The following is a 26,910-nucleotide window of genomic DNA, read 5'->3' on the forward strand; positions in this document are numbered from 1 at the left end:
ATAAGAACCAATGAAAAATACCAAACTATGATAATTCTATTGGCTACCAGATCTCCTCACAGTTCACACTACACCCTTGCCCCCAGTCATGTTAGCATTGCTGACTTGCACATGTTTGATTCTAACATTTCTGACAGCATTTGAAAGCAGCAAAAGGGCAAGCTGGTGGTTTACACAGTGGAAAACACTCCTTTGTACTGCACACACACACGCTCCTAACAAGCAGCAACCCTGCTTTTATTCACTGTCAAATGTAAAAATTGCTTAATTACAATCATTACATGTTTATAACAACAGGCTAATTTGTAATTCTGTATACAAGGTACAAATAAAGTTGTTAAAACCCCTAAGACCGGATTAGGTCAAGTTGATACACAGTTACTATGAAAGTAGGAGCAGTTTGAAACTTCCTGTCATTCTTATTTTCTTCCCCTTGACCTAATCAAACACAAAAAACTCATCCAACTGGTCTGATGTCAGGTGGGACAGACTGACCGACAGACTAACCCCGAGATGACACCCGTCGACTGTCACAATGATTCAGTCATATAGGATGGCCTTTCCTTGACTTTAAATCAGCTCTCCCCTCTGAGGGGCCCCTCGGCCCCCTGAAAGCATTATCTTATTAATTCCTTAACTAGCTTAGTCCCTAAGCAGACATGTTGAGTCAAAATAAAGTCAAGCTAATTTGTTGTCTGTCCAGAATCACAAGACTGCAGTCAGACTGTTCCAGTCTGCATGTGATCGCTTCAGTTTGACATCTACTTAACAAGTTACACAAAGACAATTTTGGCAGATCCTCAAATTTCTCTGTGCGTAAAGGTTCTGATATTTTCCATCTTCAGTGGAAAGTACATTTATTGAGCTGTAATGGATGGCATTGGACTGAATAAAAAAGATACAGAGTTTTGTTTCCTCTAATTAATTTGTCCACTTTGTACACAGTATACAGTGCTTTTTATTTTAATATATTTGTCATGACACTTTGGAAATAAAATGATGGGAATTCAACATTTGTGGCATTATTAGAACAGTAGGAAACACATTCAGAATATGACACGATTCTGAGTTTGATACAAGTCATGTAAACAACATATTCTATTAGGCCTTATTCTGAATGGAGCATTTTCCAATTAAGACATGTGGGATACGCTGGTATTATTATGGGTTTAGGAGAATTCTTTGGACATGTATGCATTGCATATGGAATGTGTCTCAGCTGGGGTTTTTACTGCAGTTTGCAACTCACAGCCTGCCTGTTTAAGGTCAGCTCTATGCAAGGCTGAGATGCGTGCACAAAAGAAGAACACACTTCCTGATCAGAGGTACCACAACTGGTGTATGCACTAATGTTGCAATGGTGACATTTTCAAGTTGGTGGTTGAATGAATGAAAGTGCACGGCTGTGTTCACATGATTGAACAAGTCTGCCACCAGTGGAAAACTTTGAAAAAACAATTTGATTGATAGAACACTATCACAGGCATGTCCACGGTCCAGGACAGAAAAACTCTACAGTGGGTTCGTTAAAACCACCAAGAACATCATTGGTACCCATCTACTGTATGTGATACGTTACATCGGGTAGAGAAGGTGCCTGCAGAGCCCAGAGGATACAAAACGACAACAGCCACCTCGGCTGCAGCCTGTTCACCCTGCAGCCATCAGACAGGAGATACAGAAGTATCCACTGCTGTACCACCGGACTGAAGAGCAGCTTCTTCCCTCAGGCTGGGAGACATTATCATTAGTTTGTTCTATATTTTTTATTTATCTCTACAATCAGTTCAAGTCAATCAATCAAAGAGGGAACTACAACAAAATCTCATTTTACAACCTTGTTATAAACGATAGATCAATCACCTTATATCAGATTCTTTGCATTTTGATGCAAAGAAGCAAAATGACTGCACGCATGTATGCATGCCTGTATGTAGGAATATTCATTTTCACTAGCCATGTTAACAGCTTAGGAGGAATATTATTTTTTTAATAATAATAAAAAAAAAAGAATATTCTGTGTATGTAAATGTAGTCAATAAAGCAGCAGGTGTAGTTTGCCTTTAGGCGGAAAATATATTAGCAAGGATTAGGGCCAACAAAACGCTAGTTGCCTATACAGGAAGTAGTGAGCTCCTGTCCTGATGTCAGATAGCATATAATGGCTTTGTGTAAGATTAACTATTATACAGCTGCAATTTTGCATGGATCTGAATAGTATATTTCATGTAGAAAGAACGAGGAAGTGTACTTGTTTTGCAGTTGCGTGCCATGTTCAGTGTAGAGGATCAGAACACAGTGCTGTCTGAGACCTAAACATGGCTGTAAATCTTAATTCCCACCTGCTGTAAGCTTTGAAGCTTTGCAACAACACATTTCATAATAATTTGTTTTAGTGACACCGAACGCAACAGATCATAATAATGATGCAATGCAACTCTGTGTAACGTAACTACAGATATTCATTAGCAAATGTTTCGCAGTAAGTCCACTGAGGGGAGCAAAGGTGTAAAAAATGAGCTTTGTGCTTCACTCGGTTTACAACGCAGCCTGAGTTGTTAGCATGTAATCACAAGCAGCCTCCCCCGAAACAAAGGAGCAGAGCGGTCGACAACAACAGTGTCTTATTGGAGCTGCAGAGCAACACGTTACACAAGGGACCTCAAATAGTTTCACAGCGCAGAACCCGAGCACCAGGAAATGATCTGAGATCCTCGGGAACAGGAGGACAAATCTGACTCTGTCTCACACATTCTCTCCCCGTTTTCCCTTCCTCTCGCCTTCACTTAACCAGCTGTCTTGGCTCATGTACGCTCACAGCTGCCCAAATCACTGGTCCCCAGACATGACGAAGGCCCGCGCTGAGTAGGGGAACAGAAGGGGCTCTACATCTGGGTCAGTAACTGGTAGGTCTATTGGCCTGTCTGGGGAGGAAAGAAAAGAAGGCCGACTGTCATTTATTATCCGGAGCTCACAACTCTTTGTTTTGTACGGAAGAGGATGAAGGCCAAAAGTTTAAAAAAAAGTTAAAAGTTTATTCCTCAGACTTCTAACTTTCTTCCCCTCAGAATTCTTCTTCTTTTTTTTTTTTACAGGTCACATTTCAATACCAGGTGTAAATGGTGTGAAAAGGTCTGAATTCTGAAAAAAAAGAATTCTTAAAAAGTCTGAGAAAATCCTGACTTTAAATTCATAATTTGGGCTTTTTTGTCAGAATTCTGACTTTAAACTCAGAATTTTCTCAGAATTTTTATCTCAGAATTCAGACCTTTTTACACCATTTACACCTGGTATTGAAATGTGACCTGTATCCACATATGTTATCCAGATTGTTGTCTGGATTGTGTTTACACCCACCAAGATCTTCAAATGCTGTCTGGCAGATTGCATCACATTCAGCATTTACATCTTCCATTAGACATGTTTTCCTTATTTGATTACCTGGATACAGATCCATTTTAATACCAGGTGTAAATGGGATCTTTTTCTCAGAATTCTGACTTGAAACACAAAACTCAATTTGTTTCACATGTGGCCCTCTTCAGTAGTTTTCACGTTGAGGTCAACAAGAGAGTTTACTGTGAAGACAGTTGTCTCTGTTCTCAGATTCCACTGCGACAACACAAGCACATGGACCCAAGGACTAATAACTCCTAATAGCTTCTATCGTCTCCATTTTAACTGGAGCAGTGCAGCATGTTAACAATTTCCATGGTTTTACTGGGAAAGGTTAGTGGTGAGCGGCGTGGATCTAGGCAGAGCGAGCATATTTTTCCAATGCTGTGTGGCTCCCTGCAGGAATGTGCTCTTTCAGTCACCATGGAGAGGGAGACAGAGATTCTTACTGTTGCAGGACAAAGCTTAACGCTCAATGGATGGGTTTACAGGCCCCCTCATTGTAAAAGGATTAAATAAATCAAGGCCGGTCGAGACCTAGCACCGCGGCACCCCTGCCGTGGCCTTTCAGCTCCGACCAAACAGACACACACAAACACAGCTGGCCCCCGTCCAGACACAGGGTACATTCAGCGGCTTTGAGAAATGCTGCAGTAACCTGGCTCACCCCTGAGGATATTTGCATACACCTTGAGGTGCGAAGAACAGAAGAAGAACAGGCAGCTGGAGGGATAAGAGTGCTCTCTTTTCAGAGCAACATCTGAAAAGTGGGGTTGCATTTTTACACCACTGCATCTAATCCCAAAACCTTTAGATACAGTATTTTTTTTCTTCTTTTACAGACAGATGTTATGAAAGATAGACTCAGGAACATTCATCCTGACGAAAACAGAAACATATCCAAAATACGGCAGGATGAAAAGCAAAATCTTACAATGCAGAAGGACTTTACAGGGACAGTTTGGATTATTTGGAGTGAGGTTGTATTAGGTATTTATCCATAGTCAGTGTATTACCTACTGTAGATTACAATCAGCACGTACCAGTTTGGAGAAGCAGCAGGAGTAGCGACATGGAAGCTAAGCAATAAACTGCTGTGGACAGGGTCAGCAGCAAAATGAATTTTAGACACTTGAAAAAAATCAATCAGTTAAGTGAACACTATATTTAAAATACTTTACCTTGCCTTCAGACAGCCTTTTCTGACGGGAAATTGCCATTAAATGAGCTAAATATCGCTCACTCCAAAGCCACCAGATTCCTTTCATATAAACTATTTTACCTTGCAGAATACAGGAGTTGCTGGTCTACTGCTACCACAGTCTATTAGTTTGTTTGAGTTATTGTGTGGCTTCTGTGTTTTAAAGGGTTAGTTTGGACTAGGGATGTTAATGATTAATCGCAGTTAGGATTTTAACCAATAAAAAATCCATTATCCGATTAACTGGTAACAATTTGACCTGGTCTGCCTTGTTGAGGTAGAAATTTCAGTTACCGCATTTGACATTATTTTGTTGGGTGGTGACACTTGTTGAATAAGGAAACGAAGACGAGCAGCTTTTCAAGCATTTGAACTGCTTGTCTTTATGTGCGACAAGGTTTGTTTAATTAAAACTTAAAATGAGAAAATCTGTATCTTATTAATAATTGATTGATTGTTAATTATTTCAACTATCGGTTAAGGAAAATGCAACCCTAGTTTGGACTCGCCAAAGTCACACAATAACACAAACAAACTAACAGATCAAGGCAGATATAGACCAGTAACTCCTGTGTACTGCAAGCCACTTCCTGTTGGAAAAGGCTGCCTGACAGAAAGGTAAATTGGTGCTAATATTCTAAATACAGAGAACACTCAAACTGATATTGATTTTTATAGTTGGCTATAATATGTTTTACTGCTGACCCTGTCCACGGCGCTTCATTGCTTCCTACACTGGTACTCCTGTTGCGATACATCAACTACCAATAAGTACCTCTTGTATACCCACTTCAAATAATCCAAACTATCCCTTTAATGTAAAAAAACAGAAAAATTGCCATTATTTGAATCACACAGACTTGTTCTTACACGAGCACATCCAAAGCAAGACAGTGCACACAATCACACACACGCACACACAGAAAAGACCACATCACTGTGTCACACATGCTCTACTATTACTGCATAATCAGACGTGGCTCAAGGCTTATTGGTGAAGATAATGTGGAAAAGTGTGTTAAAGGTCACAGACAGGGCAGTTTATTATGTTGTGAAAGGTCCCTCTTCTGTAATAAACTACCAAAAAAAAAAAAGATTTTTCTGTGTGAAGAGTGAAGCTATAACCCCAGCTATATTCCCAGTTCTAAGTCACGTAACAGATACACAAACTAGTTGTATTAGGGTCACACAGTGCAAACACATCACTCGAAGTTGTGGAGTTAGTTTTTGGTTAGGGAGGTGGTGGTGCAGCACACCAAAGGGGTTTTTCGTCTACCTGAACTTAGGCTGTAGTGGTTTAGCGGGTCGGCCACCCATGCACTGTCCTGTATTACACTCTCCATCTCCAAGTCTGCATGCAGCCCGATGGACAGATGGACCGACAGACAGATGGACGGATGGATGATGGAGACATGAGAGAACCAGCAGAGGGGAGAGAAGCACTTCAAGTTAGAGAACAGAGCAACTGTGTACTTTGGGACTGTGAGGTCAGTAACTTTGCATAGAAATGATACTTTGATGTTAAAGCAATAAACTGCTTTGTGAAGCAGTGCATAGATAAATGTTTGTAATGAGTATACTCAATAAAGAAACTTTGCATTCAACAGTTAAACTTATCTTTTAACATTAAAGTTATAATCCTTAAGATTCTGATAGTATTCACGATCAGCATTTTTCAGCAATAGTCATTCAGTGTGTTTACATTCTGCAATTATCTCTCTATATAGTAGTTTTCATTCTTTGTGGCGGGGTCCGCCATAAAGGGATTCACAGGAAACTATGCAGCATGCACTCCAGCATTACTGTTTGTTTGCAACTGACAAGTACTTTCATGAAAAATACATTTTTAGATTATTTTCTCGATTAATCGATTAGTTGTTTGGTCCATAAAATGTCAGAAAATGGTGAAAAATGTTGATCACTGTTTCCTACAACCTAATGTGACAGGGTTGTCATAGAGGACTAAGTAGCTGAAATCACAGAATTTGGACGATTTTTATTTTAAAAAAAAGACTCAAACCAATTGAGTCAATTCTTTCAAAATAGTTGGCAGTTAATTCAATTATTGATTAATGACTGATTAATTGTTGCAATTTGATATGTTTTTTTCACTGCAATACAGCTAGCAATTACTGGCAATTAAGGAGGCTGACACCAGATATTTGGAACAGATTTACATTTACAGAAAAAAATGAAGATCTTAATGTCAAACATTTTTCTGCTACCTTATACTTCCACTCTGCTAAATTCTGGAGGAAAACAATGTACTTTTTCTCCATGTTAATTACTATTATGGACAATTATGACATATTCATATTGATAAAGCTACCCATTAGTACAAAAAGTTAACTAATCAACAGTCAGATAATGCTGTGGGCGGGACATTGAGTGAGACTACAGACAGAAAGGGGAGGCTGCAATAGTAGCCATAGTGGCACATTTTTCAAATCAACTTATTTTATTAGCAATCTGATAAAAATGTAAAAAATTATGGTAATTGTAAAAATCCTGAATATCGGAGCTGATAGTCAGTCAGCTCCTACTGCTAACTCTCCTAACACCCTATTATTAAAGCTAACCCAACATTTTCCTACTGCTACCACTTTAAAAGCATGTAAAAGCATGCAAAAATGTGGTGGCTTTTACTGTGAGGCAATCATATGAAACACAATGTATTTTTCATTCAAATTAGTGCTAACTTCAATCATTCTTCAAAAATGGGTTAGCAAAGGAAGACAATGTTCATTAATGGCCTTTTTGGATCACTTTATAATGTTTAGGGGTAATAAAAAAGGAAGGAACAACCACAGTGAGTGGTTAGATGAAGAGTTGTACTCCTCCAACTTGTCAGCGAGCTAACCAACTCCTGCTATTGTGTCCTGCTGTTGTACAGAAAAGAAGTCGTGCTGTGTGCAGCATGAAATCAGATGCGGGTTGCTCAGGGCATGATGGAAAAAGGCCAATTATTGAGCTACTTCTTTGTTAAAACAATGGAAGTTAGTTTGCCTGTGCTGTAAACAGATATACCCGTTGCTCATCTGTTGTATATCTGACAAATTAGCTGCTCAAGGAGCGTTTGCTGCCTCTAGAACTCCCGGTCCTGTAGGATTAAACCACACTTGCTGTTAACATCATTACCATCAAGTAAACCAGGATGGAAATCTTAAGGATTATAACTTTAATTGCGTTCAACCTCTAATGAACAAAATGTCATACTAGTCCAAATACGCAAAATGCATTTTGTGTGTGCGAGCGAGTAAAGGTGGAGTGAGTTGGACGGAGTAAGTGGATGGAGTGTGTATACCAACACGCACAGGGAGGGAAGAGACTCCAAGAAGCAGGCTGCAGGCCAGAGCAGGGGGAGGCTGAGGCAGAGGAGTCACAGTCAAATGCAACAAATCAAGACACATGCTAATAATACCACTGTACATCCCTGTGCAGTGAGACAACAACAGTATTAATGATGCATCGCAGTGGACAACAAGCAGTGCAGTTTGCACACATCAACAGGCAGCTTAGACACCATTACATTCAGTTATTTTGTTCAGTAGCCTAATGGGATGGAAAACAATAGATCCTGTAAGTCATTATACTCTAAACCATTATGAGAGTCTCTCATTATCTTGAGATACCATCTCATTGTTTTGAGAAAGTTTAACATTACTCTGAGATAATATGACATTATTTCAAGAAAGTTTCTCATTATTTTGAGATACTAAGTCATTATTTTGGAAAGTTTCTCAGTATTTTCAAACACTATTATTTTGATAAAGTCTGTCATTAATTGGAGACACTAAGTCATTATTTCAAGAAACTATGTCATTATTTTGTTCAGGTTTCTCATTATTTTGAGATACTATATTAGTATTTCAAGACATATTTTCTTTATTTGGAAATACTAAGTCATTCTTTTGATTTGTTTCTCATTGATTTGAGATGGTTAGTCATTATTTTGAGAGTTTCTTAGTATTTATAAAAAATAATTATTATTTTGAGACACTATGTCATTATTTTGAGAAGGTTGTAACATTATTCTGAGATACTAAGTTATTATTTTGAGATACTGTCATTATTTTGAGAAAGTTTAACATTATTTTCAGAGATTACATCATTATTTCAAGAGTTTCTCATTATTTTGAAACACTAAATCATTAATTTGAGAAAGTTTCCCATTATTTTGAGATATTATGTCATTATTTCAGGAACGTTTGTCATTATATTCAAATACTAAGTCATTATTTTGAGAAAGTTTATCATTAATTGGAGGTACTATATCAATATTTTAAGGTCTGTCATTATTGTGAGTAATTATGTTAGTATTTCAAGAAAGATTTTCTTTATTTGGAAATAGTCATTCTTTTGATTTGTTTTTCTCAATATTTTGAGATGTTAAGTCATTATTTTGAGACATTTTCTCATTATTTTCCTATAATAAGTCATTATTTTGAGAAAGTTTCTCTTTCTAATGATTTACAGGATCTTTTTTCATTGCACTGGCACATGGGTATAGCTCTGTCACTGATAATGAACTTGATTCAGGATCTGCTCATTCAAAGTTAATATTAAAGACAACAGGGCATCTGCAGGTTTTAGAAAACAAAATACATACATATAAATTATATAGATTTAATTACAATTAGATTCATTTAAAAAGTGAACAACAATATATTTCTCTTTGAAAATAGCTAAAGAATATAACTGAACAAGAACAAACAAATATGAAAATGAGCAATTAAATAGAAAAAGAAAATCTTTTAACTGTATTCAGGATGCCTAAATAATATACTTGACCTGCGGATACTCTGTAAAGGGAAAAATGCACGATTGACAAATAAGGACACATGCAAAAAAAAAAGATAAACAAAAAACAGCAACAAGCATTAAAACATTGCTCACAAGCAGGGGAGTGTGCAGGCGGATTAAGTCACGTTTGACTGTGGAGTGAGCTGTGAGTGCACTGCAACAGTTAACTCTTCACCGCAGTCACACTGTCTGACAGGCTTGAAAACTTTGGGGTTTGAGTTGATTGGCACATCAGATAACACTGGCGTCCCACAGTACCCAAAAAAACCCGTGCCTATAATGACAACAGGCCCTCATGATTGTGGATCTTGTGGGGTTGATAGTATTTTTTTTTCACTGTGTCATCATTTAATTCAGACTTCGGAGTCTCAGGGTCTTTTTGATGGTGAGGAACCCCGACTCCGCTCCGGTGGTTGTGACAGTGACTCATATCGGTTGAACCAGTCTTTGGATTTGGAAGAGGTGACGTGGATTCAGAGGAGATGTTGAGGTTTGATCACAGCAAAATGACACGAGCTGCTGGGTGCCGCAGTGTGCAACTCAGTGTGAGGCCAAAGTTCAAGTTCGGCTCGAGTCTGTATTGCAGCCAAAGTGTTGTTAAGTGTTCTCTTTGATTCCAAGAGGGTTTATGTTATACATTTGTCGCTGGCACTCAGAGGAGCGTGTTAAAGAGCTTATCTGTTTGCTCTGGACAGTGGTAGATTAGCACAGTTATTTGCAGTGGATTTGCATAGTGCTGAGTCAATATAACATGATTAGTGAGCTATTTCAGGGCATGACGTATCAGAATTATGGGTTTCCTTTCCCTGTAACATGCTCATAAATTTAAAGGGACAGTTCACGCCAGAAAAAAAAAAATCAGAATAACCATTTTCCCTTTTTACTTCCCCTTCCCCTTTTTACTACTTAATTACGTTGCAGATTCAGTTTAACACAAAATATAAATCAACTATCATGAAAAATTATGACCTATTAATACAGAAGAAGCTATCCAGGAGTGCATAAAATAGACTAATTAACAGTCAGATAATGGTGTGGGCGGGACACTGAGTGACACTACGGCCATAAAGAAGTGGCTGCATCAGGGCCAATGTAGCACCTTTTTACATTAATTTAATTTATCAGCAATCTGAAAGGAATTGAAAAAATATTTCTGATAATTGTAGAGATCCTAGAATGACATGAGCTGCTATTTTTGTTGGATGCAAAGCTCAAGTTCAGCTAGAGTCTGTATCACATGTTGTTAAGCGTTCTCTTTGGTTCCAGGAGGGTTTATGTTATGTATTTGTCGTTGGCACTCTGAGGTAAAATCAAAAACACACATTTTTCCCCTCTGTAGTGCTATTTACAAGCATAGTGGAGCTACCGTCTCTATTTTGACGGAAGTTTGTGCTTCGGATGTGACCTTTTACTAGGAGTCGAGAGAGGTGTGAAACAGGTTCGTTTTAGCTCAATTTCCTACATTACCTTCTGCCGTTTATGAGGTTTTATTAGAAGGTAGGTCAGCTCAATTTATGTGAATTCTTAAGGTTAAAATACCCTCTGCTCCCAGCAGTCTTTCGAGTGGAAAAACTTCATTCTAAAAGCAGGTGTTTTTATAGTGGGGTCATAACAAGGTCTGTGGATTATCTTGAGTAACCGGATCATGATTTTTGGAAAGCGACACAGCTGCTGAATTATTCAAATGTATTATTTGATATCTCGATATCTCCAAAACTATAGATAAACAGCGCTATAGGTAAGAGGAAAATGACCTATTTTCGATTTTGGGGTGAGCTGTCCCTTTAAGTTATATTATCTTCAACATGATGGTTGTGTATTGTAATTCAGTTCTATGAAAACAAGACATGACTGTATCAGGGCTCTGTATATTTAAATTCATTTTCAGGTTAATATTTATACCTCCACTGTTATGTCACTCATTCAAAATCATGAGATGACGGTGTGAAGATATACTAGAAAAACACTATAGGTCGACTTGTTTTAATAGGTGTGATACACACCCACATGCACACACACACATCCCGAGCCACATCACCCATCACAGACCTCACCACATCCTGAAAACGCAGTCATATCAGTGAGACATTGAGTGCTATCAGTGATAACTTCCTTCCAACACATTTCCTGTGAATGGTTTCAGAGGAGGAGGAGGAGGAGTACCTGGTTTTGGCACCGTGTTGGTCATGGACTGCGGCACTTTATCATTTATGAGCTCCACACACTCGCTGGGAAAGAAGCCAACCTGGAGACGGGACAGGAAGGAGACATGCAGGGAGAGGTGGGAGGAAATACAATCAGATTTAGATAATAAAATAAAAGACATGACGGTATCTACACTGAGGTGTGGTGGTCACATCAATCACCTGTGGTTGGTATTAGAAACACTGCGACTAAGATGGTATTTCACATTTGGTGTAGACATTTCCTGATCAGGTGATGTGGAGATGACAACATCACAAATCATGAATCCTGTGTACCTGCTGCTAAGTGATAATTTTGTCAAAATTAATTTTTACAGTAAGTTGGTTGGTGTCCTTTTTTTAATGACCAATTTGTGATAACGTAAATGAAAAAGACATTGTTTAAAAAATGACAATGAAATCTCATTACATTCATTTTGCACTGACAAGACAAAGACAACAAAAGACAAAATAGTTAGCTCTCTTCAAGTGGACACTTAGTTCACGATTATTAGCCACCTCTAAAAAAAATCCATTCAGTAACAGGAAACTGAGAAAATCATGACTAAAAAACGGACAAAAATGATGACTAAGACAATATAAAAAACATGACTAAAACAATAATTAAAATTCTGATTAAAAGTGACTAAAATTGACTACAATTGTCTAGAAATTGACTAAAATTATAACTAAAACTCTATCTAAGACTTTCACTGACAAATAAAACAAGACAAAGACAAAACTAGACTAAAACTGGGACTAAAACTAAATTTGAAATTCTTTCCATGATTAACACAGTTGTGAATAGCACCTTGATACAGCTGTGTTTGATAGATCTGATATATGTAACGTTCAGGTTTCCAGGCTGCAGCCAATCACAGGCTGCATCAACAGCCTCTCTGTGTGTTTGTGTGTTCAGAGGGAGAAGCTCTGTGGCCCAGAGGAGGGCAGTGGTCTCCAGCCGCTCACGACTCCTCTGAAATATAACTGAAGTGATCAGTAAAGGGCCTGCTGGCTGCCACCCTGCCACTGAGCCTGACTGGCAGTAGTACTTCTTGTGGGCGGAGAGCCAAAACGCACGAGAGGAGAAGAGGGCAGCAGGTCAGAGGAGGGTCAGCCAGACCTCTGCTCCAAAACCAGGCTGTGGAGCAGCACTGCTCCACAGCCTGGTTTTTTATACTGGAACCAGTATAATCTCTTCAGTAGTTTTACATTGAATATGTTCAAATAATGAGCGGCATTGATAATAACATATATGCACTTTATACATCAACTTTCAAAACACAGGTTTAAACAGCTTCATTCATGAATTAATGGACCACAATCTGTGCTTTTACATAGCTTTAAGCTCCCATTTGCTTCATGCCTCTAGACACACGGAAAGACTTTTTAAGAAAGTGAATGTGTGCAGCATGTTGTCACATATTTAGCAGCTGATTTGCAAAGACTGCATCTCACTCAGGTCCTGGGACTGACATACTGATGCATTTTGTGATGGAAGGTGGTGGAATTTATCTGAGATCACCAAGTTCGGGAAAAGACGTAATAACGTAGTGACCTTGAATCCAAAACATTTACTGTGACACAAAATACAACTCATGAAAGTACAATATCTTTCTGTCCAATTATTCATGCATTAAGATTCACAGGGCACAAATAGGACAAGTCTGACAGGACTGGTCTGAGCTCATTAAATCAAGAGGAGATCATCTACACCAGTGCTTCAGTGCCGAGTCCCGCTGCATATTGGGGCAGAATGTGCCAAATCTGCGCCTGACAAAAGCCCAAAAGCCTGAGGCTGGGTTCAGACTGACTTTACCTCTGTGTGGAAAAAAAAAAGCAGTCTTCTCATTCATTTGAATGGAACCAGGTGGTGCAGCAGGTGTGCCAACACAGAGGGTTCCAGAAAAACAACGCTGGATCGTCCAGTGAAAAAGCTGAACGTGACTCAACTTTTGCTGCAACCCAACCGGACGTCATCCATGACCAAAGCTCTGCTTTGGTCATCTTACACAGTACATGCAAGCCCTTATTCCTGGTAGTTTACTTTGTAATGTGAATTTGTCATGTGTATTTCTACTGTTTACCTCATGACTGTCGTGATGAGAGAGAAAACAGTTGCAGGTGTGGTAACTTTCCAGAATTTTAAAATCCGGTTTGTGAGTATCACAAACCATCGTGCAATGCTTTGGTGGCTGATAAGCCTTCAAACCAGCATTTCCCAAACGTAGGGTCTGGGCCTAAAATGACTTGCAGACCTGAATTTATTAGATCAACTAGCAGAGCAAATACCACATTTCCTCAAATAGGGACAGGCAGCGCAGATAAAGAGACAGAAACCAGCTCTCAGCAAGGCCACCACTTTTATGACATTCAACACAGGGGACAAGAATTTTAACACAAAGTAGCAACTAAGAAGCCAAGTCACTGAGAAAACTATAATCCTTAACAAAAGCTACAATTAGGCTACCAACATAAACCACCGCGTTCTGAACAGAACATGGTGCAAACACAAACAAAAAGTACCATTTATGTTTCGGAACATAAAAAAACAAACTTGTCAAACTGCTCATTCCAGGCATGATGGGAAATGTGGGCCATCACTACAATATTTTAGTACAAAGTCTTGTTTTGGCAAAGTTAAGGGATTACACTGTTAAAATCCACTTCCTGTAACCGTTTCAAATTAAAAACTTTCATTTCAGTTCATACAGCAAGTTTGTGATGAAGTGGAGAGAAACTTATGAAAATGTGCTGCAGTGTATTTTTTATAATGAAATACATACATTTTAATATATTTCATTTAAATTGTTGTCTTCTTTATCAGTTTTCAAATGTAGATGTTTTGGCAATTTATGATGAGGTTTGGTTCCCAGGGAGACACCAAATTTCTTTCTGGGTGTTTAAGAAAGTTTGTGAACCCCTGCTTGAGCTGGATAGTATTATGTAGTGTGTCTCACTGGCACCTTTGACTACTCACCGCCACCACAGCCCTCTATTTTTTCACGCAAAGTTTCCTCCTGTCACAACACCCACTTTGTAAATGTGGCCCACATTGTTTGGTACACATCTGTCTGGATGTATGATTTAAAGTGACTTGCAGTAAACAATGGGCTTTAATTAATTTAACAGTTTATTTGCTTGTACCCTTCGAAAAGATTTATGCTAAAAAATGTAATGGTATGCTATTCTTTTTGTTTTTAACTTACAATTTTTTCACATTATTTCAGTAAGAGGCAAAATTGAGAGTACTGTAAGCAAACAAAGTGATTAGACAACATGATGCTGAGAGCTGAGACGGAGAGAGCTAAAGTGGATTGTAACAGCACAAGTTTCAGTGTGTCACAGGATTGTACTGAGGATTGTGTAGGAATACGAATCAGTTCGGCGTTACAGGGGGGAGGCACACACCCTGTAATCTGCTCCAAAGCGTCACATAAAAGAGGATTTGAATCTTGCTTTGTCTTCCAGCAAACTCGGGGTATTTGAAATCTTGCAATCTGCTTTACAAAGCAGCAATCTCTCCTCGTCCTTGAAATACCTCAAGTACAAATCTGATCAAAAGTCAGAGGAACAGACAGAGGAAAAATAAAACGTGTGTGGGTTTTGTCTCCAGCCTGAAAAGCGTCTCGTGAGCCGTGTTTACCTGGAAGCCATGCTTGCCCCGCCACCATGTGGTGTCTTCTTTAGGAGGCATGTCAATCACTGACACTATGTCACCAACCTGCAGAGAGCACCAGAGGGAGCAAAGAAGAGAAGGTTAAAGATGTGTCTGATTGTTCCTTTACCTCTTAGTCCATAGAAGACAGGAGTGACAAGGCATTATAGTGTGAGGCTTGAACTTTGAATTGCAGTTCAATTGCATCAGTTCTGTAAAGACTGTTCTGAGCAGCATGATTTGTCTAAAAATGTACCTATTCAGCTGCTGAGTTTGCTCACAGTGAACATTTGTATTGGAAGATAGTTTTATTTCTCCTGCAGCTTTTTCTTTCTTACTGTCTGTCAGCTTCATTGTTACAAAATCTTTATGTAGCAAGTAACAACAGACAAATATCAGCCAGGAATTCTAATGGAATCTCAGTGTATAGGCTGTGTGTGTGTGTGTGTGTGTGTGTGTGTGTGTGTGTGTGTGTGTGTGTGTGTGTGTGTGTGTGTTGTCACCTCGAAGGACAGCTCATCTGAGGCCTGGGCGATGTAGCGCTTGATGACGTGGGCAGCAGCAATAGCTGGCACGTTGATGGACGACTCTTCATGGACCAACAGATGATTGCCCTTGTTGTCGACCTAGAACACACACAATGACACACACACACACAGTGGGAGCCATACTGAATGACTGTGAGAAAATAAATATGAACACAAAAATTATTAATATCAACACTCTAATTCCATTTTTTGGGGGTGAAAATTTATTCTATTCTTTAAGGATTTATATACATACAAAATAGCTGTAATTATTATGTTATTATTATTTTTTTTTTTTCAAACTTCCTCTGTATCAGGAAACACTCTTGTCCCAGACAAGAAATCACAACTTCAAACAATCAAAAATGTGTTAAAAGCCTCCAAACTCTAAAATTAACAACACCTGCTGATAACAGAGGTATAAAAATGTGATATTACAATCATCTTTGTTTTAAAATTAATGTTTGAATGAAATTGTTGGCCCTTTAAAGTTGTGTCTGTACCTGTGGACCCCTGTCTCACTTCCTGGTTCAAAAAAGGTGGAATACTGCTCAAGCACTGGTAAACTTTCTATTTTTTTGACAAATTAATGAAATAATATTGCTATAAATCAAAGCTAAATAAGAATAGTGGTTTAAAAATGTGTGTTTTGATTAACATTAAGAGAACTCTGAGCTACTTAAAAAAAAAAATGGTTACCCTCTACGTCTACGCAAAATTAACATTTTGTCAACTCAATTTAATAGCTATATTTAATAAAACATATAATCACTAAGAGGTTGCCCCATTTCAAGGTTTAATAACCAAAAGTTTGATCTTTTCAATATCTTTTCCCAGCATGATTGAAGCATAAAACCCAAACCTCCCTCCGAATACAGTTTCATCCCAACTGTCAAAAGTACAATATAATAGTCCTGCCATAAAACACAATTTTAGTGAAGTGGTTTTCTACCAGTTCATTCAAGGATTTGTGTTATTGAGAAGAATGAACTGAAACGATGAATCAATTACTGGTTATGACAGGAAGAACTTGTTGCTGATATCTACAAGATTAATTCTACAGCAGTACTATAGTATTTCTATAGTAATCCTGCAGCTATAGAAACCCATATTAATCTTCTATATTGAGTAGAAGACTGTGCAGCTCCAGGTCCTTGTTTTGGTTTCTAAAGAATCTTTCTGACTGTTTGTCTACTTTTCCTTTTTGTTGATGCAGTTTGCAATTTATTTCTCAGGTATTTTTCTTTGCTGCATTCAATAACTCTGCAGTGTTTGAAACTAATGCTCCAACAATTCAGACGGCAACCACCGCATGGCTATTGTATTGTGTTAAAAGGATTTTACTCTGCAGTTTTTTTTTAAACTGGAGAGAAGTACTATAAAGATTTTTCTCATTCACAATGCAACAGCATTCCTGAATTTCATTAAGGACCATTTCATCTGGAGGTAAGACTATTCAAAGGCAGAAATAATCAGTGGTGGAATAAGTATTCAGATCCTTTACTTCATCAAATACTCCACTACCTGTAAAAGTCAAGCATTCAAAAACTTGCCTAAGTAAAAGTATGTATCATCAGTAATATATAATGTTTTTTGTTTTAAGATAAATGTTACAATTTACTGCTGTAAACGTTTAAGGTTGAGCTAATTTAACTATATATACTGCCGGGCAGTTTAATGTACAGCAATGCATCATGGTCTATAAGATGATTCTATGTTTGTAGCATCACTGTCCTGTGAAAACCACGTATCTCTAAAGAATCAGCTTGTCATGATGTCAGAAAAACTTTTTCAGCTTCGTGAAGTTGCATTTTCAGCTACAATATACAGAATTTGGAGATACATGGTTTTCACCAGACAGGAAAATTGTAATCTGAAAAGTTACTAGTAACTAAAGCTGTCAGACAGAAGTGGAGTAAAAGGTATGATATTTGCCTTTGGATCTAACGTAGTAGGAACATAAAGTTGCATAAGACAAAAACACTCAAGTAAGTACAAATACCTTGAAATTGTACTTAAAGGGACAGTTAACAGCCAAATCAAAAGGACACATTTTTCTCCTGGCTTGTCCTGTAGTGCTATTTATCCATCTCAACTTTTTTGCACTAAATGGCACTCAGCTTGTGGTGCTCAAAGCACCAAAAAATACATTAAAAAAATTCTAAACCAGTGTCACTTTCCAAAAATCATGCCAAGAATCATGAAGATATTCCACCACCCGTGTTGTGAACAGTTTCATGTAGGAACTACTTTTTTCCTAGTAGAAAGAAAGTAGTTCTGGTCGGTTTTACTGCAGAAAGAAAGTAGTTCCTACATGAAACTGTTCACAATAAGCTTTGAGCAGTGCCATCTTCTTCTATTATACTGGAGAGAGCGCTGTTATCTTCAAAACTAGGCAACTCACACTAAAATACCAAAGACGTATAAATAGCACCACAGGCCAGAAGAAAAACAGGTATTCTTAATTTTTACAGACAGGGGACAGGGACTTACCTCCATCCATGTGAGGGCAGGCCCACAGTTGATCTTGTTGTCAGCGATGGCTGAGAGCCGGGAGAGGTAAGCTAACAACATCTGGGAAACTGACTAAGATGGAGAAAAACACGGAGGAGTTTAGAGTCATTACATGTACTTCAGACAGTGCCATTCACAACTACAATAATCCACCACTAACACACACCACACATATATAAAACATAATATTAAACTTAGCTGTTACAATGGGTGTTAATAAAAAGTCAACATCTCCATTTGTTAAGTGTTTCTTGGGTGACAACGGCAGCTAATTACACAACTTAACAGTGTTGCATGGTAGTAAAACACTTGAAATTACATTTGCAGCTATGACTTCATATTACAAGGGAAATTTAGTTTTATAGTTTCTTTTGGCAAACATCTGCACATTTGAGCTAATGATGACACTAAACTTTAAAGAGAAGTTGTGGCAGGATGCAAGTTTCTGCTCTTGTAGCTGAGATTCTGTTGTCTAAACCTGAAGTTGCATCACGGTTCGTTGTTGGGACCTTCTGACCCCTATAAACACAGCTCCTGGTGAGAGTATAATGGTGTACTGCAGGCAGCTTTGTGAAGCTATTATTCTGAAAGCATCCACACACACAATACCCCTCAGTGATAAACTGGTTTTACCAGTTTGATTTGATACCCAACCTCTGCATTCCTTTTAAAGCTTCAATCTGACCGTTAAGGTTTCGTCTGGCTCAGAATGCATTCCACAGGCGAGCTGAAGAGGGAATCACGGCCCAAATATCAAATTGTGCATTCCCGAGACAAAAGCCATGGAGATCATATTGGATATCAAAGCACAGGTGCTGGAATAGGTTTGATCCAGATAACTTATACCGTTATCTTGCATTTTGAAAGTATATGGGCAGCAAATGCTATCATTCCTTTAATTTTAGGGCAGGGATGGTTCAGTGGAAGAAAGCTGTGTGAGATTGGAGAAAAGCGAGGTTCCCCAAACAAAAAAGAAAAAAACAATTTGCATACTAAACATGAAACAATCTCATTTTAATAAGCTTTTACCTGTGGCCAAGATTAATTTGAAGTTAAAATCTAAATCTGATAAAGCTCCTTAGTGTATTATTAACACCAAACTGGAGCATTCAGGCCTGTAGCAAAAATAGACCAATTTGTTGTTTACCTCTGACTGATCGGTCAGACTCTCCAATCGAGGCAGCTCAGGCAGCTGGGAGAAGCGTCGGTCGTAGATGCAGAGGTGCAGGTGCTTGTCCAGGACACGGAAATCCTCATAGCTGCGCTTCACGATCCAACTCCGACCCTTCAGAATGACAAAAACAACACAGGAGTGTAATCAGACAATGATAGTGTTCATCTCAGCACCACATGGCCAAAACTCGGTGGTCGTGTGTGTTAATAAAATAATAATCAGTAATAATCTTTAGCCAGTATTTTATAATTAAATGTATCCATCATTCAGCTCATTGTTTTGGTTGGTTTCGGCCCCTAACTTCACTGTTCTGGTTGACTCTCACCTGCATTGTTTTTAGCTGCAGCAGGCAGCTGTTTTCAGCGAAAAAGATCTAAAAACACACAACTTTCTAAACGCCAAACTGCAGAGAAAACAGCAACTAGCCGATGAATATAGTGGAGCATTTAGCAGCGAAAGAGCCAGACATTTCTTTCAGGAGTCGGTGGAAAGCTACAAAGAGAACAAGTACCCGACTAACAGTCATCAGGTGCAAACAAACATGACTCCAAATGCAGCTGCTGGATGTGTAAATAGGCACCTGTTTGCTCACAGGTTTAACATTGCATTTATCTGTCTTCTTTTGGTCCAGCATCTACCCTTAAAGTGTTTTGGATCTGCGCGACTACAACTCTTTGATTAAAAAAATCAATTGAACCAGACATTTCTACCAGCCAGTTATCAGAAAGCACAAATAAATAAATGAATGAATAAATAAATAAATAAATAATATGACTGCTTGGTGGTACTTTTGTGGCTGTTTTTTGTGTTGAAGAACAAATTAAGAATGCTGTGCACATTTTCTGGCAAATTCCAAATGACAGAAAATTATTTTTCTGTCATTTCAGTCTCCTGCTGATTAACATGAAGTTGTGTGCAAATTCTAATTTTTTCCCCATCTGGACTATTGTAATGCACTTTATGCTGTTGTTTCATCTCATCATGCTGCTCCACTTATATTATTTTATGTTCTCATATACTGTTAACATTGTTTTATGATACTAGTTGTTGTTTTTTCTTGTATTTCCTTTTTCATTGGAAAGCACAACATAACTCTTAAAAAAGTGCCAAAGAAGTAAGGTTTATATTATTAGCATAATAAAAATTACTTGCTGTCACATCATTATCTGCTTACCAAACCAAAGCAGGCTTCTTAGCTTGTCAGTTGGATTTGGAAAACTGATTTGAACACTGACCCCAAATATTTTGTTGCCAGTAGATGAACTTTGTGGATACATTTTCAGAAAGAACCAAAAGTCTGCATCAGCATGAAGACAAACCAACTAAAACCTTTATCAGCTAAACTACTGTGACTCTCCTGTGTTTTCCCTGTTTTCTCTTGGATTGTGTCTTCCATTTTTGTCCCCACAGACACTCTTCTTTTCATGCCTGTGATACAATGGCAGGTCTAGCAAAAATCAAAAAGCAAAATGGGAATTCAGCGTCCCATGGACTTGGATTCTTTGATATTAGAAAGGTCTTCATAAACAAAGAACATCAACAGCTTACTCAGCCCTTCCTAGTAAAATGCTGTGATTAAATGCCAACAGCGCAAGTGCAAACCAAGAGAATTTTGCCCTCAATCCACCACATTAAATGTAACTTTCCTTTCTTTAAAAAAAAAAAAAAAATCTGAGAGTTCTTCCATGGATTTGTTGTTTCTTTCTCATCCAGTAAAACAGGACTCCAAACCTCAAACCCCACTGAGAGAAACTGGTGGTGGAAAAAGTATTTCGCTTTGATTTGGCCTAGAAAGCTCCGTCTGTACCGAGGCCAGGGCTTGTGCGACTGGGACTGCAGTGCACCACTCGGCCCACCGATTCTAGTGCTGTTTTAAAAGTGCTGCCTGGTGGAGACGTGCAGGGAGGGCTCAGTGGGCTGGGGAAACTCTTTATGCTTTCCTGCCCCACTTACAGACGGTGCTTCTAGTTTCCCCCCCTTTCTGGGTCTGTGGAACTGAACCAATCTCACCGTGCTGTGCTACTTTCCCTGTTGAGAACTCTGAGTGCAGACCATGGCCAACTCTTTGCCATTTTTTCCCCTTTTCAAATAGATCTAGTGTAGATTTAGCAGTTTTCCGATGGCTGTAAGAAGCTGGAGTTTCCAAGTGCACAGCCGCATACTTGTGTGGCGTTGCCAAGGTCGTGCAAATGGAATATGATCTGTAGAGGGAAATGCATGAAACCAGAATCAAAAATGTCACTGGAGGCGGCTGGGGCAAAGCTTCTGAGCAGCTGGCGTGCATGTGTGTGTTCTACTTTAAGGCTATTGGGTTAATCAAATTTCTTGCAAAACTTTGTATATGATGTAATCATAAATAATTTGGCAGTTACTTTACCCTGACATCTCTCCTTAAAAAGGAATTTCAAAGATGACTAAGCCAACTTTTTTCCACTTTGACAAGCCCTCTGCAATGAGACTAAGCATGCAGTACACAACTATTTGTAAGAGGATGACAACCATGGACACAGAGCAGTGCCAAATGAAAGGAAAGTTCCACAAATCCGCTGCCATCAGTAACAGAAACCGATACTCTGTGGATGCTGCCACTAGTAACTGTTGCAATGAATGACTTAATATTACAAACTGAAGCGTGCACTCAGAAGAGACTGACTGCCAGATGCAGATTTTAAGTGTTTTTGTTTAGTACGGTCTCTATTTTCTTAACAATGTATGGGACAGTGTAAAGGTACTGTAACTCAGCCTCTTGGGTTCATCTAAATTAACTCTTCTTCTAACTTCAAACTCCTCAATTTAAACATTGCTGTTTATTCAGAACATTTTGTTATTTATTTAGAATATTCCAACAGGTGGCTTTATAACAATTATGCACATACAAATCTACAGTTTTGGAGAAACAAAAAAAAAACTGAAATTCTAAATAACTTAGAGTTGATGTTGCCAGTTCACAGGTCGGAACGTGGAAGTTGTGGCTATTCAGAACACACATTTTTTGGCATAAAGCTGATTAGATCACCCCTAGAAACTAAAGTTAAATCCAACAAGTTACTACTATCATGTTCAAATTTTCATGTTTAGAACAGACAACATTTCTTGAAAACTGGTTCATAATTAAGTGAGATATGGTCAATTTTGTAGTCAAGTCTTCACCTGGTTTCTAAAGGACTTTGAGTCCTCCAATATGGCGACCATGCAGATGTGTAGTGGGTAGGAATGTGATGATACATTGATCTGGATCAATATTTTGATTCATTGTTCAATGAACCAATATGACTGATGCAAAGTAAAAATATCAAACTACATTATCATCTTTAAGGTACTCTCTTATTTTGAAAATCCCATGTTGTGTCTGCATCACAAATGTGTGGAAGATTTCAGTCATAAAATTGTTGAATCATAATTTAGTTGATTTTTGTAAGTAATGTAACTGACTACATTAAATAGATTTATGATATTGTCTGGTATCAAACGCAGACTCCTGAATTGAATCATGGCAGACAAAGAATCCATATAAAATTGTATTGTAATGAAGCTTGTGATTTCACGCCTAGTAGCACGCTGCTTTGTTAACAAAACAGGGATTTATTCATCTGGTATTGTGTGCAACTTTAGTGGATCATTACATATCAGGTATGGAATTAATCTGCAGATGCTCCAGTTGAAAATTTTCTATGGATGTCACTTTTTGAGACAAAGTATGGCCTGCAGACTACAGAGTAGGTCAGCATTGTTTTCAGCCTTGCAGTTGTTGATCCCTTGTAAACCATACCAGCCAGTTACCATACCAGTCAGACTAAAACAAAGCAGTCAATCAAACAAGTTTTTCAAAAATCGTGAATCACCGCAACCATGAGAGATCCTTCAGCATACAGTCATTAATGTGCACAAAATATGCAAGATTATCAGCAGACACTGACAGTCACTCCAGCTCTGTTGGTCATTCACACATACTCATACACGACCCAGCGCATGACCTTAGGCCTGGGGAGATGATAATGACATATAAACATCTTAAAACAGAAAACATATGGAACCTATCCTCCAAGAGATCAAGCAATTTACTCAAAACAAAAAAAAACCCCAAAAAATCAGCCAAGGCACCATCATAAAATATGCAGAACAATATGTAAAGTATGTTGTAAAAACTCAACTCGACTCAACTCTCTGAAGCCCTTTCTTTCCAGCATTCTTCAGAACCGTTCACCCATCCTGGCATTCATCCACAGCTCTTTTCATTTCAGCTCCAAATTCCCACATAACTTGGATTTTTGAAACAATAAGTTAGGTGTTTCAGAAATGTCTGAATCGGAGCCAGCTCTCTGCTCACAGAGAGGACTGCGCAGGATAGCTGAACAGGTTCTACTCAACCCTCATTTGTGGGTTGGAAATCACATCTGACAAGTTTTGAGCGAAAAGCTGAAAGCATAGATTGTCAAGGCGTGTGTGTCTGAGTGAGAATTTGCATATGATTACAGTACATCTACAGTGTGTGCATGCTGTGGGAGGTTAGGCGTGTATCTGTATTTCTAAATGGGTGTCTGCTGTCTTACCTGGCAGTAAATATGAACTAAGTACACCAGCTCCTTCGACTCATAGCCGTTCCGCGTCACTTCACACTGTTCATCCCCGAGGGACAACTGAAAGACACAGAGAAAGAGAAGGGTTGGAGCATTAGACAATGATTTTTCATTCCAAGAAAAGAGATCAAGTCAGATAGTAGTGATTCAGAAAACTGATTTCAGCTTCACAAACCATTTGACAGGTCTGTTATTACTGTACAAACTCATGGGTGGACAGCACTACAGTATGCACAAAACTTCAATTTAGATCCTGCTCACGATCCTGAAGTTTGCCAGACATGTCAGGCAGGGAAATGTGCATAAAACAAGACAAGAGAAACCAAGATTTTCTCATTTCATTTAATGATGCAGCATGACTGATTCAGTCATATTCCAGTATAATATGATGCAGCTTTGATGAAGTGCAGGCACAAGACAATACAAAGGCAATATCACGAATATTAGGTTTCACTTCAGGTGTCCAAGATGTTAGCAGAAATAAAACATCTCTCAGACCTACATTATACTTTCTGACATCCGTTTCTCCCCTTACAGACAAAGCGAGGATGAAAGGCAGCTTTTAATCACAGTACTGACCTGCAGTATACTGTGTGTGGAAAAAAAGGGAGCAACACAAAATAAGTGAAAGAAATGGGGAACATGTTCAAACAGTCCACTGACAGGAAGTGTCTGAAAATAAATGGATATTGTGTAAGATGATTATACAGATGAGTTCCAAGTGGAACAGTGCTGAGCGCCCACATATTGATGAAATATAGATGAGGAAACAAGCATGGAGCGCTGGCACCGCTAGAACTGCTTAGTAGAAAACAGAATCATACGGACAGCTGTGTGAAGAAGTGGCTGACGGGAGGTCTCCTTTGACAGCTTCATCTCTTCACGACTTCGCTGTCTCGTGTGTTTTAAGAAACAGATCTCAGTCAGATGTGCACCCTTGAAGGAAAAGTTCAAACTCAAATTCTGGACCGCATTTTTCTTGAAATCAGCATCAGTACCATTGTTTATTTTTCTTTATTATTAATTCTATACATAACCAAAATCATATATCAGGGTTACATAACACAACACCTATATAAAACTAGACAAGCAAACGGACCACACTGTATTACTGAGAATGAAGCCATAACCTACTAGTCTGCATTATTCTGATAAATAATGATACCGCATGTTGACTGTTCAATTCTCTAAGGACCAGGATGATCAGTGCCGCAAAGCCCACATGCACAGTAATATATTTGCCTGTATTTAATCAAATCCAGGTACATGAGAGAAATCACACAATAAACTGAACCTAGGGGACTGTAAGAAACAAATCCCCAGATCTTTGATGTAATTCCATATATTTTCCCTAAAGAGCAATCCCACAAACCGTGGAGAGTCCCATGTGTTCTCTTATGCCACCAAAACATATCGTCCTCAGTTAATCCCATTCTTTTAAATCTTACAGATGTGCAGGAAACTTAAACATAAAATCAGGTAATGCAAATTTTTCTCATCTCCAAACATCACTGGTCCCCAGTGGTGCTCAATTTCATCTGCTGAAAAGATAAATACATCACTGTTGTGCTGATTTCCCACTGAAAACTGGGACGCATGGATGAATCCTTTTGCTTAATAGGTTCTTCTTTAATTACCCCCATCAAGAGCCAACCATACAGTTCTGGAGAGGTCAAGGATGGGGCTTATCTGACGCAAGAAATTGTATCTCTTTTTTCCTGAGATGGCCCTTGTAGAGGTCTGAATGATGCTACCATTTGGCTCTCCGATCAAACTTCAACCTAACCAAAATCACTGCCACCCTGCTCAGCTAAAAGTATAAATTTCTAGATTTGGAAAACCCCAACAGCAACAACTGTTCCATTTTAATAGTATTTGGTATGGTTTGTTTTGTTGACAAGACCTATTTGTTTCAAGCATCTTGAATCAGTAGGATTTGTCCAAGCTGTAAACACAACAGGAGGTCCCAGGACATCAAATAACAATGTTTTGGGTTGGTAAAGAATCCCAAGCACAGCAAAATAATGAGGATATACAGGAAGAGAGCAGGATCTCTGCCACTAGCCACCACCACACACTTCTTGAGGGTCGTAAAACATTGCTGAAAGGGATTATGTTTATATGAGTCGATACATTCTTTTAAGAAAAATGCTGTATATTATGCTTTTGATCAAACTTTAATCATCAAGGCCTTTCCCACTTCCTGGACTTAAAACCAAACCCAAGTTCCTAAACCTACATTTGGACGCTGTTCAGCTGGTGGTACTACATCCAATTTCCAAGGTCCTGTCGAGGGAACTGCTCATTTGCAACGAATCAAATACTGCAAACAATAACAGTGGGTCCTGTGTATAGATAGGCACTCCATGGAAGTGTGTGTCAGTATACAGGCAGAACTGTGATTCAGAGTATCCATCATATGTGTTTTGCTGCCTTGTTCTACATTTGTCATTTGTTCATGTAAACTGTAGACCGTGTGCACAGATACTGTGGAACACAGTCATAACAGAATAGCAGAACATAACAGAACAGTCATAAGAGTGAGTGTGAATAAATGTGAAAGAAAATCTCACACTGCATTTAGCCCAGGGCGTAAAAGCATTCTTAGACTCTTCTTAGCCCCCTGGCTAGAAATCTTTCATACTGGCACAGATGTGGCACATTCAAAAATGGCCTAACTCTGACTTTAGCCTACAGCTTGGTGGCCCTGCATCAGAGCAGTGTAACCACCTAGCCCAACTGTAGAAAAGAGTTAATAGGCAGTAGGGATGTTGATGATTGATCAATTAATCAGTGTTTTTAACTGAAAAAAATATATCACTCTAGGGATGTCCCGATCACATTTTTTTGTCCCCGAGTCCGAGTCATTTGATTTTG

General features: G+C 38.6%; 1 protein-coding gene across 5 annotated transcripts in view; it reads right to left on the bottom strand.

The window, feature by feature from the left end:
* Positions 1–26,910, bottom strand: part of arhgap32b (Rho GTPase activating protein 32b) — a 168,635-nt gene that overhangs the window by 32,718 nt on the left and 109,007 nt on the right. For 3 of the 5 annotated variants that reach the window (XM_084730649.1, XM_084730648.1, XM_084730652.1), the window contains 8 exons: positions 24,007–24,093; positions 19,430–19,567; positions 18,262–18,354; positions 15,745–15,867; positions 15,230–15,307; positions 11,564–11,645; positions 7,912–7,962; positions 5,874–5,948 (listed from right to left, as the gene is read on the bottom strand). In XM_084730649.1, coding sequence (XP_084586775.1) covers positions 5,874–5,948; positions 7,912–7,962; positions 11,564–11,645; positions 15,230–15,307; positions 15,745–15,867; positions 18,262–18,354; positions 19,430–19,567; positions 24,007–24,093 — 727 coding nt within the window. The remainder of the gene's footprint in view (positions 1–5,873; positions 5,949–7,911; positions 7,963–11,563; positions 11,646–15,229; positions 15,308–15,744; positions 15,868–18,261; positions 18,355–19,429; positions 19,568–24,006; positions 24,094–26,910) is intronic. The other 2 variants (XM_084730650.1, XM_084730651.1) reach the window with 2 other exon arrangements.

The sequence above is a fragment of the Lutjanus erythropterus genome, chromosome 11 (genome assembly GCF_056507025.1).
Source record: "Lutjanus erythropterus isolate fLutEry1 chromosome 11, fLutEry1.hap2, whole genome shotgun sequence".
Lineage (NCBI taxonomy): Eukaryota > Metazoa > Chordata > Actinopteri > Lutjaniformes > Lutjanidae > Lutjanus > Lutjanus erythropterus.